The sequence below is a fragment of the Telopea speciosissima genome, chromosome 7, assembly GCF_018873765.1.
Source record: "Telopea speciosissima isolate NSW1024214 ecotype Mountain lineage chromosome 7, Tspe_v1, whole genome shotgun sequence".
Taxonomy (NCBI): Eukaryota; Viridiplantae; Streptophyta; class Magnoliopsida; order Proteales; family Proteaceae; genus Telopea; species Telopea speciosissima.
In genome coordinates this window covers 51258758-51278053 of record NC_057922.1, presented here as the reverse complement: position 1 = coordinate 51278053, position 19296 = coordinate 51258758, and the positions used below count along the sequence as shown (strand labels likewise).

Below are 19296 nucleotides of genomic sequence, written 5' to 3'. Positions count from 1 at the left end.
AACCCAAAGCATAACCCGATGTAGTTCAAATTTAGGACCAAATTTCTCTTGGGTCGACTCTAGTTGAAACCCCAGCAAATCTCAACCATATGGCTCACCATGCATGAGGCTTTTCCTATTGTTTTTATTAATGGACCCAGTTCTTTATGCAAAATCGACTTTTAAAATTTTTGAGCGTTATTCTGACATATTGCAATGTCAAATTGGTCAGAAAATTAACCCATGACTACTAGATGATCTGGACGATAAGTCTGCTATGTTTAGGTGCAGCAGCTGCCATGTGGCAGAAAAGATGAGACAACTGGAAGGGCTTCTAGCGGAGTCCCAGCTGGATCACCATCTCCCTTATGATTAATTATTTGTTTATTCTTAATTGACATGCTTTCTTGGCAGCTCCTTTATGAAACATGCCTTTGTGTATGGCTCTTGTCCTTCTATGAACCTGCGGTGGAATACTTGGCAACTTCTAGGACCCTGCCACGTTTATTAGAGGTCGTTAAAGGTTCCACTAAAGAGAAGGTAAGTTGTACTCTTTGGTTATATGTTGAGATTCTTTTGCATTGGCGACATGATAATCTTTATCTATCTTTAATTACTACCAAGTGCAGGTTGTTGGAGAAGTGATTGTCTCTCATATTTCTCTTTTGTTCTTAATTCCCTTTCTGTGCATATTGTGACACAGTTATTACCAAATTTCCTCATCCACTTGAAAACAAGCTCCATTGATTTCCCACCCAGCCCCAAGTTCTATCTTTCGATTTTGATTTTTTGCTCTTGTGAAAATGTTTCAAAAGTATTTTTGTTACTAATGTTGTTAGCTTGATTTGGTCAAATTTTGTAGGTTGTGAGAGTTGTTGTCTTAACCCTTAAAAACTTGCATTCAAAAGGAACATTTGGGGCTCAAATGGTTGACCTAGGATTACCACAAATTGTACAAAATCTGAAAGCGCAAGCATGGAGTGATGAGGTGAGAAGTTGTGAACTTTGTAAAGTTTTTCCTTTACTAACATTTGTTTTAACTGGAGATTTTGGTGGGTGAAAGAAGAGAAGTTGTTACCCATCTTTCTTTTGTTAGTTGTTACATATTGATAAGTGCCGATTTCATTGGCTTTGGCCATGATTTTAGAGAATGTTTTCCCTCGACCATTGATCTTTTACTGGAAGAAAAAAATCCAGCGATTTGAAAATTCAAAGTGAAAATAATGTTTCATCTTCTTATTTATTATTCTAATCGTGAATTCGTGATGCATTTTAGAAACGATGTGGAGAAAGTACCTGGGATAATGAGCATCATTACCACTAGTAAGATTAAGCAAAGTTGATGCAGCTGCAGGAAAGAAAATTAGGAGCTGGCAAGCTCCTATTCCCAAGGTTTAAAAACTCATTTCGTTTCGGTATTTCGGTCTGACCGAAATATCTGAAAATTTGGATTTTTCGGTCGAAATATTGTATTTCTCTGCATGGTTTTGGTAGGTCATTTCGGAGGGTTTTAGGCCAAGTTAAGGCCTGAAACTTTATGGAAACCCTATTTTAGACTATATAAACACATGTAAATGTTCAAATTGCAATAATAGTCACCTAAAATGGTGTTTTGGATTTGCACCATTGATTGGTAGTATACAGTCGAATCCTAATCTATAACTTAGTTAATTACACATACACATTGTTTAAGACTTTAAGTACTAGAGGACACAATAAATTAATAATTAATAAGCAATTTAAACAAGTAAATTTACTTGGAAACATAAAGTCAATGACTCATAACTTAAGTCCTAATATTAAGTACAATAAGTCAATAACAAGATGTTGTCAATAGCCCAAATTCCCAATACAAGTCAAGTAGTCATAAAGTGACTCAAATGTTTACAGATAGTCTAATAATAATTATTCCGCCATCCAGGAACGACCCCAATCATAGTCCGATGGAGCTGGCGTGCATTGTTCTCCGACTGTAGGAAATATGAATGCCACAGAATCGTTATTCTCTGCTGTTACAGCATGGTGTTATACTGCATTGTGCGGCGCTGCAGAGGCCATGTGGCACAGCGGGCCCCACATGGCGTACATGGCCTCTACAGCGCCGCACGATGCAGTACAGCACCGTGCAGTTACAGCATAGGATAAAAATTCGAATGCCACGTCATAGAAATGAGTTTAGTCATCCACAATTGTCATGTAAATTGCATCATCAACATGCTAAAGGTAACCATTGTTGGAGTTATTAGCAAGGGAAGTACTAGTCTCTTTTCCTCAATTCCGGCGGTATTCAATCCTATGTTCTCCAAGTGTTTCCGGCGTAGATGCATCGAAGATTCGAAGAACAAACCCAAAATCAGCAAAAATGAGTGAAGAATGAAGCAAAACGACCAAAAACTTTAAAAAATGCAGTCTTGTGAGCTCTCGGTCGAAATTTTGACTGAGAGTCACGAGACATGGTATATTTATAACGTGACTTTGTAACATCTTGCCGATATTTCAGCGAGATGTTACAAAAGCTCAAAATATCGTGAAATGACCGAAATATCGGTCGAAATATTGCATTTTTTGGTATTGAACTTGCATTTCATTTCGAGCAGGTCGAGATACTCTAAATTCTCGACATCTCGACCAAAATATAACGAGTTTTTGTACTATGCCTATTCCTTGTCCCAATGGGTATTCTGTATTCTTTCCAGTTCAGTTTTTTGTGTCCAAGTCAACTTTTTCCCCCCAGTTTTAGACAGTCATAATGTTAGTTCGTCACAATAAATATTGCCTTTTGTTTCCAGAAGTTTTTCCCCCTGATTCTTGGAAGTATTAGGGGAGTCCTATAGGCTGGCAGAAACTCTGTTTTAGAGTTTTTCTGTTGCTAGTTAGGTCCAGTTGTTGTTAAGGATCAAAACTGAATCTAGTCTTACGTCTATATATAGATATATTGGCCAAGGGCCTCACCTACGATTTTTGCGATAGAGATTTCCAGTTTTCTTCAATTGTGTGCTGTGTGGACTCATAGCCCACTGAGTGGATTCTCAAGGTTCTCCCTTGGTGGACTCGAAGGATCTGAATTGCAAGTGACTCCTGTTTTCTCTCCCTTCTTTTTATTTTCTGTTTGTTTCTCATCCATCCAGGTTAGTTTTCTGAGCCATCTAGTACTTAGCGGCACCCTTGTTTTCAATTTAGTTTCAGCTATATCTTAAATTAGTCATAACTTCTTAATTAGTAATCGGATAAATACCGTATTGATATTTGAGTTCTTATTACTTAGGTCTATCAGTTCTGATAATTAGTTATCAATTTACAAGTCCATATAATTATGTAGAAAACCTAGGACCTGTAACCAGTAACTTTAGAGAGAAGAAAAGAGAGAAGAGAAGATGGAAGAAAATTGTAATGCTTGAGTTCTTTAATTGATAGGTAAGCCCCTCTATTTACAATAGAGGGGAAATTACAAGAGACTAAACTAGGTGATGTGGGACTAAAACCCACATAGCCGACATAAACTTAATAATATAAGAAGAATAAAACTACCCCCAAAAAGACCAGAATACCCCCACGGTATTCTGGAGTACATATTCTAACACTCCCCATCAAGCTGGATTATACAAATAAGTAAAGAAAGAAGATCCAGCTTGAACTAAAGAAAAAAGAACTCCTAATAATGCTAACATGGTATTATAAGGTGTTGAAATCATGGCCATCTTAAGAGAGTTGAACGCAGCTTCCGAGGCCGGTGTCCAGATGAACCCGTCTTTCTTGAGCATGTCTTGGACTTTAGCGGGGTCCGTGGCCACGCCTGCACTGGAAATAATGTGCCCGTGCCCCAAATATTCCAAATGGGGCTGCCCAAAAGCACACTTGGTACTTTTAACAAAGAGACGGTGATGGCAGAGAGTGGTGAAAACAGCCCGTAAATGTGCTATATGATCTGTCCAATCCTGACTATACACCAAGATATCGTCAAAAAATACAAGCACAAATTTGCGAAGATACGGCTTAAAGATCTCCGTCATGAGGCTCTAGAAGGTGGAAGGGGCATTGGTTAAGCCAAAAGGCATGACGAAGAACTCATAATGTCCCTCGTGAGTACGGAAAGCCATCTTGTGGATATCAGGGGGGTGGACCCGAATCTGTAATACCATGGTGAGCCATTCTCTCATTCTCTCCTTCCTTACGACTCGACAGAACCAGCAAATCCAGCGGAAACCCAACATGATTCAGTTAATAGATCTCTCTCTTGCAAGCTTGGTTCAACCTGAAATTTAAGATGTTGTAACGTAATACCAGGGCCTATTGATTCCCACAATGTTGAGTCCAGAGAGTAACGGATAGAGTTGAAGTGGTGATTCTGAAATCAGCCTTGGTGGTAGTTGCAACTCAGATTGAAACCAGGGAGAAATCATAAACCAGCAACTAAAGGACTTCAACCGGAAGGCCTGCAACTAACGAAAACAGCGGGATATGGTGGATCGAAGTGCAGCGCAACCCAAAAATGCAACGAGATGAACTCGATTCTGTATTGTATCGTTGAGATGAAGAACAGTCCGGAAGAAGATGAACAGGATCTGTCGGACAGATTTAAAATAGGTAACGCGAGGAGTCGTGAACCAAAAACCCCAACACCCCCATCGACTTCAACCTGATGTTGGAGTATTTTCCAACCTTCGACCAAGAAAGGTATAATCTGGCGAAATTGAATCATGAACCAGAGGCGGAAAGAATGGAACCAAAACCAGTAGTATATTCTTCAATCGATCGACTGAAACACCAAATCACCTGGGAAACAAGTACAAATACCCAAAGGGGACATTACCCAGAACGGCAACTCAGTTGATGGTGTGGAACTGTATGGAACGACAGAGAGAACTCCAAGAGCGGTAACTGGAAATATGATCGAAAGATCACCAAATCTTGCAACACAGAGATCAATAGGAGCAAGCGGTTCAACAGCAAGCAGCCGAACTATAAATCAACAGATCACCTCCTTCTCCCTTCGTCTTCGTCCAACCTTCAGTAATAAACAGAACTTGCAGAAAATAGATCTCCAAAAAATCAGATCAGAACCTGAGCAAATCAAATGTTTATATAATCACAAGTATGAAAAAAGAGGTGGGTTGGAGGGAGGGCAGCAACTAAATCATTGGTTTAGGTTTTCCTCAATAGTGCTGCCCTTTTACAAGAAAAAAAAAACCAGAAGGAGAAGCCGAGAAAGGGAGAAGAAGGGAGAAGTTGATTGAAGAGATGGATTAGGGTTTTCTTTCTCTTTTTCTAACCTAGATCATACCAGCTTTGATACCATGTAGAAAACCTAGGACCTGTAACCAGTAACTTTAGAGAGAAGAAAAGAGAGAAGAGAAGATGGAAGAAAATTGTAATGCTTGAGTTCTTTAATTGATAGGTAAGCCCCTCTATTATAAATAGAGGGGAAATTACAAAGAGACTAAACTAGGCGATGTGGGACTAAAACCCACATAGCCGATATAAACTTAATAATATAAGAAGAATAAAACTACCCCCAAAAAGACCAGAATACCCCCACGGTATTCTGGAGTACATATTCCAACAAATTATGTCTCAAAGCTTTATGAGATTTCTGATTATGCTTCCTGATGGATAGATCAGGTGCACCAGACAACTGGACCTGAGTTTTATGGCTTTCTGATCAACATTTTAAGAGATGAGAGTTCTTTATTTCAACCTTTTTCTATCCTATCGATCTCTTCTATTTTTTGTTTCTTTTGTTAGTTTCCACTTTGCAATTTTGCCCCTCATTTTCTATTCTTTTCCTATTCTGTTATCCCTATTATTGCATATTCTGCCCTATTTCTCAGAGTTCTATTCTTTGAGTTCCTATTCTAGGATTTCAAGGGTACCAATTTGCACTAAAACCACCGATTGATTCCATCCAATCTTTATAGAGTATCTCAGCCTAAGTTTGTTCTGATGCCGGGCTGAAGATGTGCTCACGTAGGAAGAATAAGGGAGCAGATCAGTACTAAGGTCCTAGGCCAGAACCTGGTTCATAAAGCAAGCCACGAGCCATAGGCCAGGCTTGTGCATGGCTTGGTTTATTTCTTGTGTAGGCCCCAGTAAAGATTGCATGCGTGGAATGAAGATTATGCTGCTAAAATCTTAAGTTTCTAATTTTGTAATCATCTACTTTGTAGCGAAGTTGTTAGCTAAGTAGTTGTTTCTTATTTATATAGTTTCTATTATACGTAGTAGCATTGGCTCTTGTTTGTAGTAAGATCCTAATTAGTTTTGGCAGCCAAGTAACCCTTCTCCATGCATAAGAGGTTACTATATTTTTTTGTATTTGGTTGATTGCTATTATAAATAAAAGAGTAGGGGCATGCTGCCCACAATTTTGACAAACAACATTATGCTCGCTCGTGAGTTTTTGCTGCTGTGGTGAAGCTGACCTAGGTTGGGTGATGATACCAAGTCATATCCCCTCAACCCTTCTCCCATCTTCTTTCTCTTTCTTGTTCTTCTTACTGTTCTGTTGATTTCCAGCAGCCTTTCTCTCTCCCATAGTGGTCATCATTAGGTAATCCCTATTCTCTCTTATGTTCTCTTTGTTATCTATAAGATACCTATCTGTTACTCACTATTTCTTCAGGTTTATTTTCTGTTTTCCTTTTACAGTTTTGGTTCTACCATATTCTTACAGTGACTTGTCATATTGTTTCTCCCAATCCAGCCATTGGATGGACCTCAATTTTGATATTATCTGTTCTTACCTTCCTACCTTCAATCAGAATTTGGTAGGTATTTATTTGACCAGTAGATTGTGAGTTATGGGTTCTTCTTTGATTTACTAATTCAGTTTTCTTCTAGTTTCTATTTTCTGGTCTTGCTTGTTTCTTCCAATCCAACCATTGGTTTGCGTTGGTGTTTTAAGCACCTAGCCTAGCAATTAGGACCTCCATTCGACCCAATTTCAGCTTCATCAGCTGAATGAATTGAGAGATATGACACTATTTATTTTCTTCCCAATATTTTCAGTATTGTTTCACATTGATTCTGGTTTTTTCTAATAGGTTTTCTGGTGTTGTCTTATCGACACAGAAAACTTCATCAATTGGTATCCAAGCTATAGTCAATGGTGACCCACAACCCTCCCAACCACCTGGTACTGGTGATAAATTAAACCACATCATTGAGGCACTCACATAACTGACTCAACGTTTCTCTATCATAGAACAGCAGCATGTGGAGCGCCTTTTTGACGGTCCTTGGCCTCATGAAGATGCACCTAATTATTCTACTGCCAATAATTTTACAAGGAACTTCAGAGGAGCACAGAGCATCGTTGTCCAACCACCACCGCAGCTGCAGCTCTCTTTTGAGAATCATATTCATGCTTACTTTGAGGTGGGTACTCCTAACCATCGTGTGATGGACAATTACAGTAAGATTAAGATGGAGTTGAAGGAATACAACGGACAACATGATCCTCAGGTATTTTATAATTAGTTATGTTGTTTGGACAATTTGACTGGTTTAACTTGATAAAGTCATGAAAATTACAACTTGCTTGAGCCAAGTTGATTGGTCCCACTCGTAAATGGAGGATAAACCATTAGAGGAGACTCCAGAGGATTGGCACATCCATTGCTACATGCCTACATGGGGGATATGAATGAAGTACTAAAATACATATACTTACCATAAATATTCAAGTCACAACTACATGATAGATTGAACTCTCTTCGGCGAGGTGCAATGTGTGTAGCCAAGTACATGGACCAGTTCGATGCATTAGTGTCACGCACAAGCATCGAGGAGGATGATGACCAGCTGACATCCCATTTCAAATTGGGATTGAGGCCGGGCATCTGTGACAAAATTTATGTTGTTGACATTTCTGACTTGCACGACTATTTTTAGAGGGCCCTATGAGCAAAGGAGTTGTTGAAAGCCTTGACGAGATGGTTTGATTCTCAAGCCGGGGGAGAGTAGAAGGAACCCTATATCTGCTAGGCCTATTGCTTGACCAGTCCCTACTAATACACCCGCATGTGCTGATTACAAAGGCAAGGCTCCCATGACCAGCGGCAGTAGGACCCGATGCTTTCATTGTCAGGGGTATGGACACGTGTCAAAGTTCTGTCCTTTGAGACAGAAGCTGATTGCAGTGATTGGTGGCTTAGAGGATGATGATGAGGGAGAGGTGACTGCACCGTTTCGGCGTTTCCCTTAGAGGGTGATGTGACAGAAACCATTTGCAAGGATGTGGTAGATGAGGATGCATTTGGCATAAATGTGGTTAATCACATTCATTTGGCGGATAACAAGGGAGGGGACTGGCGACGACATTGTATATTTACACGTATGAAGAGTGGAGATTTGAAATCACAGGTGATCATTGACAATGGAAGTTGCGTGAACGTGGTCTCTAAAGCCTTTGCTGACAAGGCTAAGCTATGTTCTGTTGAATGGTAATATTATAGTGGCGAACTGGAGATGTCAGATACCTTTGAGGATTGGTAATTATAATGAAGGGAGTTTGGTGTGATTTATCCTAATGAAATTGACGATGTACTTTTGGGATGGCCTTGGATGTATGATAACGAGATAATGGTAGGGGGCATGAAAAGCCAGTACGTCTTCAAATTTAAAGGAAAGCTTATTATATTGGACCCCATCAACATATCTGAAGAGCTAGCCAAACAACAAGCCTTGAGGACCAATCAGAAGAGACCATTGCAAAGAAGAAAGTGCTGACTTTACTTCACAAAGAGTTTGTGAAGACAAGTCAAGATATTGGACTGATTTTGGCACTTGTCACATAGGAAATGACCCTTCCACAAGAGGCTGAATTTCCAAAGCCAATCCAGGACTTGTTGTCAGACTTTTCTTAGTAACAGAGGAGCTACTGGATACATTTTCATCAATGCGTGACATCCAGCACGCATCGACTTTGTATCAGGATTAGTATTTCCTAATTTACCAGCATATTGGATGAGCCCCACAGAGCATACATAGATGGAGAGACAGGCGGACAAGCTACTGAAGAAAGGTTTCATACAGGAGAGTCAGAGTCCATGCGCTATACCAGCACTCCTCACCCCAAAAAAGGATTGGTCTTGGTGCATGTGCATGGACAGCCGTGCTATCAACAAAATTACAGTCAAGTATCAGAGTGGTTATCATTGGATACAGATTTGGCTTGGAGATGAATGGAAGACTGCCTTCAAGACAAAGATGGCATGTATGAATGGCGGGTTATGCCTTTTACCCTCACCAATGCTCCTTGTACCTTCATGAGAGTAATGACACAGGTACTTAGACCTTTTATTGGCAGATTTTTTAGCTGTCTATTTTGATGACATTGTGGTGTACAACAAGACCAGGAGTGACTACTTGGACCACATGAGGCAAGTAATGAGAGTACTGTGGAGGGAGAAACTCTACATCAATCTTAAAAAGTGCTCTTTTATGCTGTCTAAGGTTATCTTTCTTGGGTTCACTGTGTCATCCAGTGGCGTGGAAGTGGATCCAAAGAAAGTTTAGAGTATTCTGGATTGGTCAGCACCGAAGACACCAACAAAAGACGAGTTTCATAGCTTCTGTTTTTTCGTAGTCATAGGTTCATTCCAGACTTCAGCAGTATCATGGCCCCTATAACAGAGTGTATGAAAAAACCAACAAGGGAAAGTTTGAGTGGACGCATGCTGCCAACAAAGCCTTTGACATTATCAAGAAAAAGATGATGGAGGCTCCAGTACTCAAGCTACCTAATTTTGGCAGCATGTTCGAGGTTGCGACAAATGCATCCACATTGGCATAGGTGGAGTTCTTTTGCAGTTATGCAGGGAAGGCACCCCATTGCATTCTTCAGTAAACATTTAAACGATGCCAAGACAAGGTATTCTACTTATGACTTGGAGCTGCAGACAGCCATCCAAGTACTGAAGCATTGGCGGCACTACCTCGTTGGCAAAGAGTTCATCCTCTTCATTGGCCATAAGACTTTGAAGCACCTTCATTCACAGAACACGGTCAGCAGCAGATGCCAAATGGGTTTTGTATCTACAGGAATTCACCTTTGCATTGAAGGACAAGGCTGGAAAGGAGAACACGGTAGCTGATGCTTTGAGTTGAAAAGTGTTGACAGTGCAGACTTTCTCGGCTCACACTATGGATATCAACACATCAAGGATGAGTACCCCATTGATAAGGACTTCTCTTCCATTTACCAGATTCAACAAGAAGGTGGGCGAGGTTACAAGTATTCCATCCATTATGGATATCTCTTTTTTGGCACTTGATTGTGTATATTCCTGACACTTCCCCTCGTTTTCAACATCTCATCCGAGAGCTACATGGTGGACGACTCAGAGGACATTTCGAGAAAGACAACTCTCTCACAAGTAGTTGACAGGTACTATTGGCCTCGACTATAGAGGGATGTAGAGCATGTCATACAAAGATGTCGAGTATGTCAGCTTGCAAAGGAGACGAAGCAAAACAAGAGTCTCTATTATTTGTACCCTATGCCCTGTGGAGAGATATCAGTATGGATTTCGTGCTTAGATTGCTTACTACACTTGAGCGGCACGTTTCCATTTTTGTTGTGGTTGATCGTTTTTCTAAAATGGCCCATTTCATTCCATGTCAGAAAATTTTTATGCCTACCACATAGCCTCTGTTGTGAGATTGTACAGACTGGTTGAGTCCATCGTAACTTCGGGATATAAAGTTTCTGAGCTATTTTTGTAAAACGTGTGGATGAATACCTTTACCAAGCTACAATTTTCTACAACCCATCATCAACTGCAGTTTAGGTAATTTACTAGTTCATGATTATGAGAGAGTTCGTCATTTATGTCAGACATCGTAGAGTTTGTCTACAATAGTTTAGTCGGCAGGACAACAGGTCGTAATAATGCACCAACATTGAGGCATACTAGTTCTTATGCCACATCACTGAGGTTCATGCAAATGTGAGGCGACGAATACAAAATCTCAAGTGACCATCATCAACGTTATGTGGAATTCAAACCTATAGATATGGAGGTGGTGCACATAGCTTCATAGAGGTTCCCTATAAGTTCAAAGACTAAGCTTCATCCGAGGCGGATGGGTCCTTACAAAGTTCTTATGCGTATAGGCCGAATTCCTATGCTGTTGAGCTTCCTAACGACATGGCCATTATCAATGTGTTCAACGTGGCAGCCTTAACTCTTTATTTGGGCCATCATTCAGATGAGGGAGATATGGAGCATATGTTGAGGTTGCCACAGTTGACACCTCCAGTTGAGGATGAGATTCAAAGGTATTGGACTATTGCTACAATATAACACTTAGTGGTGGTGGCCACTACTCATTCTTAATCAAGTGAAAGGGAACACCATAGTATTGATGCTACCTGGATACATGGTGATGATTTCAAGAGGCTCGACCCTGACTTGTACAATCAATACATGATTTCAACCAAGGGAAAGCTGTTGTAGGGCTGAAGGTGTACTCATGTAGGAAGTATAGGGGAGCAGACAGTATTAAGGTCCTAGGCCAGAACCTGGTTCATAAGGCAAGCCACGACGTGGTTCGAGAACTCGGAACTCGGTACCAACTCGACCCTTGGAAAAACCGAGTCGAGTCGAGTCGAGATCTCACCGAGTTGATGCATTTTTTTTTTCCAACTTGAAGCCTCAACTCGGTGGGTTTTAGACCTAGTTTGGGTTTGAAACTTGGTATTCATCCTATTTTAGGCCATTTAAACACAATGGTACTATCAGATTTTGCAAAAATAAAGTCCAAATATGAGTTTCACTTTGGACCATAGGTTGGTAGGCGACGACGTACTAAAATACTCTACTCTACACATAGTTTAGTAATAGAAAGCAATCAAAACATTCAATTAATGTAAAACAACTTAAATAAGCATTAGAAATGTTAAAGTGTACAATACATCAATCTTTAAACAAATGTTACATAAAATGTGATATGTTAATGTATCCAGTCCCAACCATATCTGCAAAGAATTCCCATGTCATAGTGTTGTTATAGTTTTGCACATAGTTTGCCACAACACTCATATAAGTGTTGTCATCAACATATTCCAACTCCCCTATCCTAGGGTATAGAAGAGGCGGAGACGGTTGGTTTGAGGTGTGAGATCCACTGCTCATATTGAGGCATGTATGGGTATGGCTGGTTTGGGGCTGGGAATATGGGCCCAAAACCAGACCTAGTGCTTTGATTGTCAAACTCATGTATTGACTACCCAAACTGACCATAGCCACTATATTGGGACCGGTGCTCTCCTGGCCATAGTCATGATGAGGCTGAGATGAATGCCACGACTGTCGCTCACTAGTAGTATCTATAGTCATGCTTCCGAAACTTGCAAGCATGGTGTTCATACTCATGTCATCATCCTGAGCCTGTGATTGTAAGTAAATAAACTGGTAGATGGGTCATTTATGGGTCAACCCGAGATCTCGCCGAGATATGTCGAGTTCTGTCGAGTTAGGTAAGTAAATAAACTGGTAGACAGGTCATTTTATGGGTCAACCCGAGATCTCAACTCGAGATCCTGGCGAGATCTCTCCGAGATCTTGTACTTTTTAATATCGTATCCCATCTCGTCTTGGTTTCTCAAAAAACCGAGAAACTTGCCGAGATCTCGTGAGTTCTCGAACTATGGGCCACGGTTATGGTTTTGGTCTTTGATTGGGCCACCCATAGGCCAGGTCTGCATGTAGCCAGAATAGGCTTGCATATGGCTTAGTTATTTCTTGTGTGGGCCCCAGTAAAGATTGCATGCATGGAATGAATATTCTGCTGCTAGAATATTTTCTTAGTAGTGCTAGTATCTAGGTTTCTAATTTTGTAATCAGCTATTTAGTAAAGTTATTTTAGTTTTTATTTTATTTTATTTACTTTCTATTTCTATGTAGTAGCTTTGGTTCTCATTCTAGAAGTTACTGATTAGTTTTGGCATCAAAGTAATCCTTTCCCACATATAAGAGGTTACTATTTGTTGTGTTGGGTTGATTGCTATTATAAATAAAAGAGGAGGGGCATGCTGCCCTTGATTTTGATGAACAACATTATGCTCTCTTGTGAGTTTTTTCTGCTGCGGTGATTCAGTTGTCAGACCCTAGGTAGTGATTTCTAAGGTTGGTTGGGTGTGAAGCTGACCTAGGCTTGGTGGTGATACCAAGTCATATCCCCTACTATTCTGTCGATTTCCGGTAGCCTTTCTTTCTCCTATCGTGGTCATCCTTAGGTAATCCCTATTCCCTCTTATGTTCTCTTTGTTATCTATAATATACCTATCTGTTTACTCACTATTTCTGCAAGTTTAATTCTGTTTTTCATCTCCTACGGTTTCTGGTTTTACCATATTCTAATAGTAAGTTTGTAATATTATTTCTCCCAATCCAGCCATTGGATGGGCTTACATTTTTTATTTTATCTTCTCTTCGTACCTCCCTACCTTTGACCAGAATTTGGTAGGTATTTGACAGTAGATTGTAAGTTATGGTTTATTCTTTGGGTTACTAATTCTGTTTTCTTATTAGTTTCTACTTTTTGTTCTTGCTTGTTTCTTCTAATCCAACCGTTGGTTTGCCTTGACGTTTTAAGCACGTAGCCTACCCATGGCCATTCGACCCAAGTTTCAGCTACATCGGCTGAATGAATTGAGAGACATGACACCATCCAATATCTGCCCAATATTTTCAGTATTGTTTCACTGTGATTCTGGTTTTTTTTTCTAGTAGGTTTTCTGGTGTTGTCTTATCAACATAGCAGCCTCATCAGATTCCTTTTCTTCTGGCTGTCAGTTAATGTTATTGTATTGCAAACAGTTATTTTATTTTATTTTAGTTTTGGTGGGGGTGGATTTGATCCTCTAACCTTGTGGTTGGCATAATCAATGGTGCTTTATCCAAAAAAAAAAAAAGGCATCCTCAATGGTGCAACCTAGGGTTTCAAAACCATAATTAGGTCACTAAGGGCCCATTCCAAACTAATAAAATTCCCAAACTGCAAACCAGGGTAAATTTCATAAATTTTGACTAGTTATGGACAGGATAAGAAACACAGAAACTGGGATGAGAAGATAATAAATCTGGATAGAAGGACCTACCTGTAGATAGACTGTAGAGAACTTTAACTGGAGGGAGCCATTATAATATCAGGAAATAAATAAACATAAGTTTACCAGAAAATGCATGATGGGTGTACTTCCTGGTAAATAAATATAAAGTTGCAGAACTTCAAATCCAGTTCTCTTACAATCATAGTTGTCAAGGCATCTAGGCGATGCAAAGCGTTGGAGGCCGTCTAAGCGCTTAGGCGCCAGCCTTTTTTTTTGTTTTTTAATGTATCCATTATATCTAGCAGAAATGAAGAATATTAGCAGGCTTAGCAGCACGTAATAAACCACATAATGGATAATAAAAGGGGAAAACAGAATAATAGGAGCACATAATAAGCCAAATAATGGACATAATAAAAAGTTAAAAAATAACTGTTCCATATAAGCACTTAATATACACAATAGCAGCACATGATAGCGAAAAAGAGAAAAAAAAAAAACAAAGGGAAGAAGAAACAGAGAAGAGGAAGAAAGGGGTAAAAAAGGAAGCACAAGCACATGAAGAAAAAAGAGAAAAAAAAAAGGAACCTGAGAGAAGAAGAAAAAGGGGAAAAAAAAGAAGGAACTGGAGAGAAGAACAGAGGAATCACATACCTATGAATTCGGTCACCGGACTCGGACAACGGCGGAAGGGTTGGCGAGTGTGAGGAACATGTGGGCTTATAGAATTAGCCTCTTCCAATAGTAATCCAAAAAATACTCCAAAAATACTTAGCCCATGACTCTTATGACTCATTGGGGCTTTGAATTTAGACTTGATCACACCCAATCAATCAGATTTGCAGCCTGCATCGCCCGATCTCTAGTCAGATGATTCTAGCTTTATAATGGCTACTATTTGTTGGTTTTCCAGCTGAATGTCAATTGATTGAATGTGCATAATTATGCGACAGATGTTGTGAAGTTGTAGTTAGTTGAAGCAATGTTTTTATTTCAAAGAAATCATGAGAATTTATTGAGTTCATTTTCAGCAATGGTATTTCAAGGTTTTCTATTTCAGGCCAATTCTTATACTAATTATCTTTTCGAATTTATTAAATTTGGGATACTGTTCTTGTTTCAACCTGAACTTGGATTGATGCATGAAGAAAACATTATTAGAACTGTGTTTAAGAGCACTCTCTTGATTGTATATTTCCTATTACAATGGTGGTTAGTGATTATTTGGACGAACTTTTCTGTGTTGAAATACATAGCTCAAACAAACGAAGAAAACTATGGAATTCAAGAAGTGCATTTTTAAATGGGAGGTTACACTTAAGTACTCTTATTATTTTAAATATGGAAACTTCGTACAACATGTAATCCTTTATTTGTACCATGTTGTCACCAAAAATGCATGAAAGTTACTACACTGTGGCTTACATGACCCTTAGACAGACCAATTAATTGATTCATTGCCAGTCGGCTAAAATTTCACACTAATTCTCTACTTGGCTTTATTTTGTTCCTGGATAGGGAAACAAATAGCTGAAATTTTAATGAAAGGACTGAAATCTTGACATTTGAATGCCAAAATTATCTGTTCCGTAGTAGTGTGCTTTGTGTCTTTCATTACTGGCTTTGGAATTCTTTGCAGGACCTGTTGGAGGCTCTGAATCAACTGGAAGAGGGGCTTAAAGATAATATTAAGAAACTGAGTTCTTTTGACAAGTACAAGCAAGAAGTTCTTCTTGGGCATCTAGACTGGTCACCCATGCACAAAGATCCAAATTTTTGGCGTGAAAACATAACAAAGTTTGAAGAGAATGATTTCCAGGTACTGTCAGTCTCCCATTGCTTTTTCTCCTTTGATCTTCTTGGGGTTGGGGGTGGGGGGAAGGGAAGCAAAGAAAAAGAATCCTATTTTATGGTTGAAAATTGCGTTAGCTCAGGTACTCATATGTATCATGTGAGGCACAGAATTGCTGGAGATGTAGCCTCTCAGGCTTAAACAGAACTTTTGAAGCTTTCTCTCTAAGCATAATTTGTCAAAAAATTGAGAGAAGCTAATAAAAAAGTTAGGATACCATGAAAAATTGCAATTTACCATGTTACCTTAATTGTTCTACTTTCTGCTGTTCTAGCACTAATAATGTTGCACAAGGAAATGATGCAGGTACATTAGGCATTAATCCGGTATGTATGCCTATATCCAAGCTTAAAAGGCTCATAAGATGCTTATGACAGTCCAATGAGGCTGAAATTGATTTTTGTGTAGTTATATTATAGGTTGGGCCTTTTATTTTTAAGGTTTCAATGTAATGGACCTGATTTATAAGCCCATAAAGTGAGGACAAAATTAGTACATGAGATTGGTAGTTAAGTGTTGAGTTAGTTTAGAATACTTAATATCTAAAGAGTTCTGTTTTGAGTTTATTACTTTATTGAGTGTGTGAGTGTGATTAGGAGTCCTTTTATGATTCAAATTAGGAATTTTAGAAGGTCTTTATATATGTAATACACCCCCTTCAATTAGAGATGATTTGAGTAAAGAATGTGAGGTTTTTTTTTAAAGAGTTTTGGTACTATTGAGCAGTGCATACGGAATTGGTATCCCAAACCTGATTTCTTCTCCTCTTCCTTTCTTCTTCCTCCCAAGAAGATTGATCTCAGCTCTCATCCTTCCTCTTCCATTGATCTTATTTCTTCCTTTTACAATGCATTTGTTTCCTTTATCTCTGATCTGATCACAGATTTAATTATTGGGTCGATATGCTTTTTAATATTGTCTTTGACATGTATAGAGCTTGCTTTTGACATTTTCATTGATCCCAGAATGATTTGGTTGGTTTTCCCATCAATCCGATTCCTCTTGAAGTTTGGGATAAATCAATTTCAAATTTTGGACTTCATAACAAGAGTTGATGGTATGATACATAGTTGCCACTAGCAGATATATATATCTGGAAATAGATAACAGAGCTTTGCTCAAGCCACACCCATTTTCTCTCCAGATTACTGCCACCAAACTTAGCCATGTGCTAGATCAGCATCCGTTGTTCACCTTCATGATACCTTTCCATGAACAGTGACCATAAGTAATAGTCACCTCATTTGATTCTTACCATTTGAGTACTAGTTCTCTAAATAGCCCCAATTAAATTCCTACGTATAAATGGATGTTTCATTGCCAGGGGTCTCTGAAAGCAACCCACATCTATATAATTGAAACCTATGAATTTTCTGTTGAAGGAATAGATGGTGCAGCCCATAGTTCTTTGCAAGTTCGATCCATTACAATAGCTCTCAAATCAGCCTGAATTGAATCAGCTGCAAAAAGCAGCAGGTTCAGAATGATGGCTTCTAATGATTCCCCCAGTTGTGGGCATGGCCTTGATTACCAAATTAGCGCCATCAAAATGGGGCTTGAATCTCCCACTAGGAGGATTCCATTTTGTAAATATGACCAATCTGTGTGGGTTCTAGAGTGGATAATATTCCATCAATCCCTTATTCTTGATTCTCTTGGAATGCCTTTGACACGATCTATTCTTGATGCACATTGCCCACTATAACATGAGTAAATTTTTTGTGCATGTCTAAATATTCTGTTATTTCCTCTCAAATGATTCAAATACTCTACAACTGGATATACCACCACAATAATCTTCCGCTGTTAGTGAGTTGGAGAGAGTACCTACCTCTGGTAAAAATCAAAGATGCAGGAGGGAGTGCAGAAAGTGAGTCTAAACCTTCCCTAGCAAGCACACAATGGATGAAAAGATGAATCAACTCAGCATTAGCCAATCACATATGACATGCCATTAATTGTCCCCATTTTTTTGGCATAAGGCTGAGTTGAGTTAAGTTTCTTTTAGATAAATACTCAATAAAAAACAAATAAAGAGTTCAAAGTCTAGAGGAGTCTTTCCGGGGGGGGGGGGGGGAGGGACTACAAAGACAATTGATGCACAGATTCATCACCTAAATAGGCTTATTTTAATGGGAATAAGTCTATGGTTGGATTATATATATGTTGGGCCTTTGATCCCATGGGTTTTCTATGTAATAGGCCACTTTTATGGCCTAAAATATGTGTAATTAGGTTGCATACGGGATTAGTTGTTTTAGTTCGATACGGGATTAGTTTTATTTTGGTGTTTTTGTTCATAAATTGAACTGGTTCAACCAATGGTTCAATTTAAGTGATTTTAGTAGTTTTCTTTTAAGTGTTTAGTGGGGCTGGATTAGGATTCTGCTTTGAGTCTATTTAAGTTTCCTAGTCAGTTTAAATTACCTAATAGGTTGAGGATTGGGTTAGGCTTTTCCTTTTTTGTGTAGGAGTCTATTTTTGAGTATTTTATATAAGGTTGTAAGGGGGGCAAGTATTGAACACGAATTTTGATATTAATGAAAAACTTTTGATGTCTTCTTTTCCATTGAAGATTTTTGTCTTGTGTTTGATCAAGGCTGGTGGGTCGGTGTTTGATCCGATTGACACCTTGCGGTGGGAAGCCCGGGTGGTTCGTTGGTGGGATTGGTTTTTGATCCAATCGACACCTTGCAGTGTGAAGCCCGGGTGGTTCTTTTGAAGCTCTCCCTCAAGTTCTTTGAAGATCTCTTTCATGTTCTAGTTAAAGATTCAATTTTTATTTTAGTTTCTCAATCAAAAAAGATGCTGCCAAAGAAATTATGCAACAACAGTGAGTTTGATTTATCCCAACCCTAACCTTTCTTCTTCTAATCCTCTATACCACCAACCCTAATATTCCCACTTTTTGTTCACTTTTCCCAATACCTAAATTCTTCCCAAACCAAACCAACCAGCAAAATCCCTTCTTTTTGGATCGAACTCTCCTCTTTCCATAAAGGAAAACTCAATCCAAGTTGCTTCCTCATCTGACCATCATAAACCCTAAAAACCCATCTTTTCCTCTTTTCAAAAACCCGAAACCCTAACCCTAACCTTGCTGTCCATTCAAGTTTACATATCTAAATCCATCAAAACATCTCAGGACCTTCACTGATAGATTCCCCTACCTCAATTTGACAGTACTCATACATAAAACCCTAATCCTAATCCTAATTTCACCAAAAACCCTATTTTGACCTAGCCGATTCACCTGTTCATAACAGATCTTGGTTGTCTGGCTCCTAGTTGGTCTCCTACCAATCTAGGACTACATTAACAATCCAAGGTAGGGCATTTCCTGATTTCATGCACCTTTCACTTCTACCTCTTACTGCCAATCACTGACTCTCCACCAGTCTTTGACCTC

At 39.1% G+C, this 19296-nt stretch overlaps 1 protein-coding gene across 1 annotated transcript in view; it reads left to right on the top strand.

Annotated features, from left to right (window-relative positions):
• The window catches only part of LOC122669330 (V-type proton ATPase subunit H-like), a 35440-nt gene that overhangs the window by 14360 nt on the left and 1784 nt on the right, over positions 1–19296 (top strand). The window contains exons 8-10 of the mRNA XM_043866078.1: positions 394–519; positions 842–967; positions 15675–15854. Coding sequence (XP_043722013.1) covers positions 394–519; positions 842–967; positions 15675–15854 — 432 coding nt within the window. The remainder of the gene's footprint in view (positions 1–393; positions 520–841; positions 968–15674; positions 15855–19296) is intronic.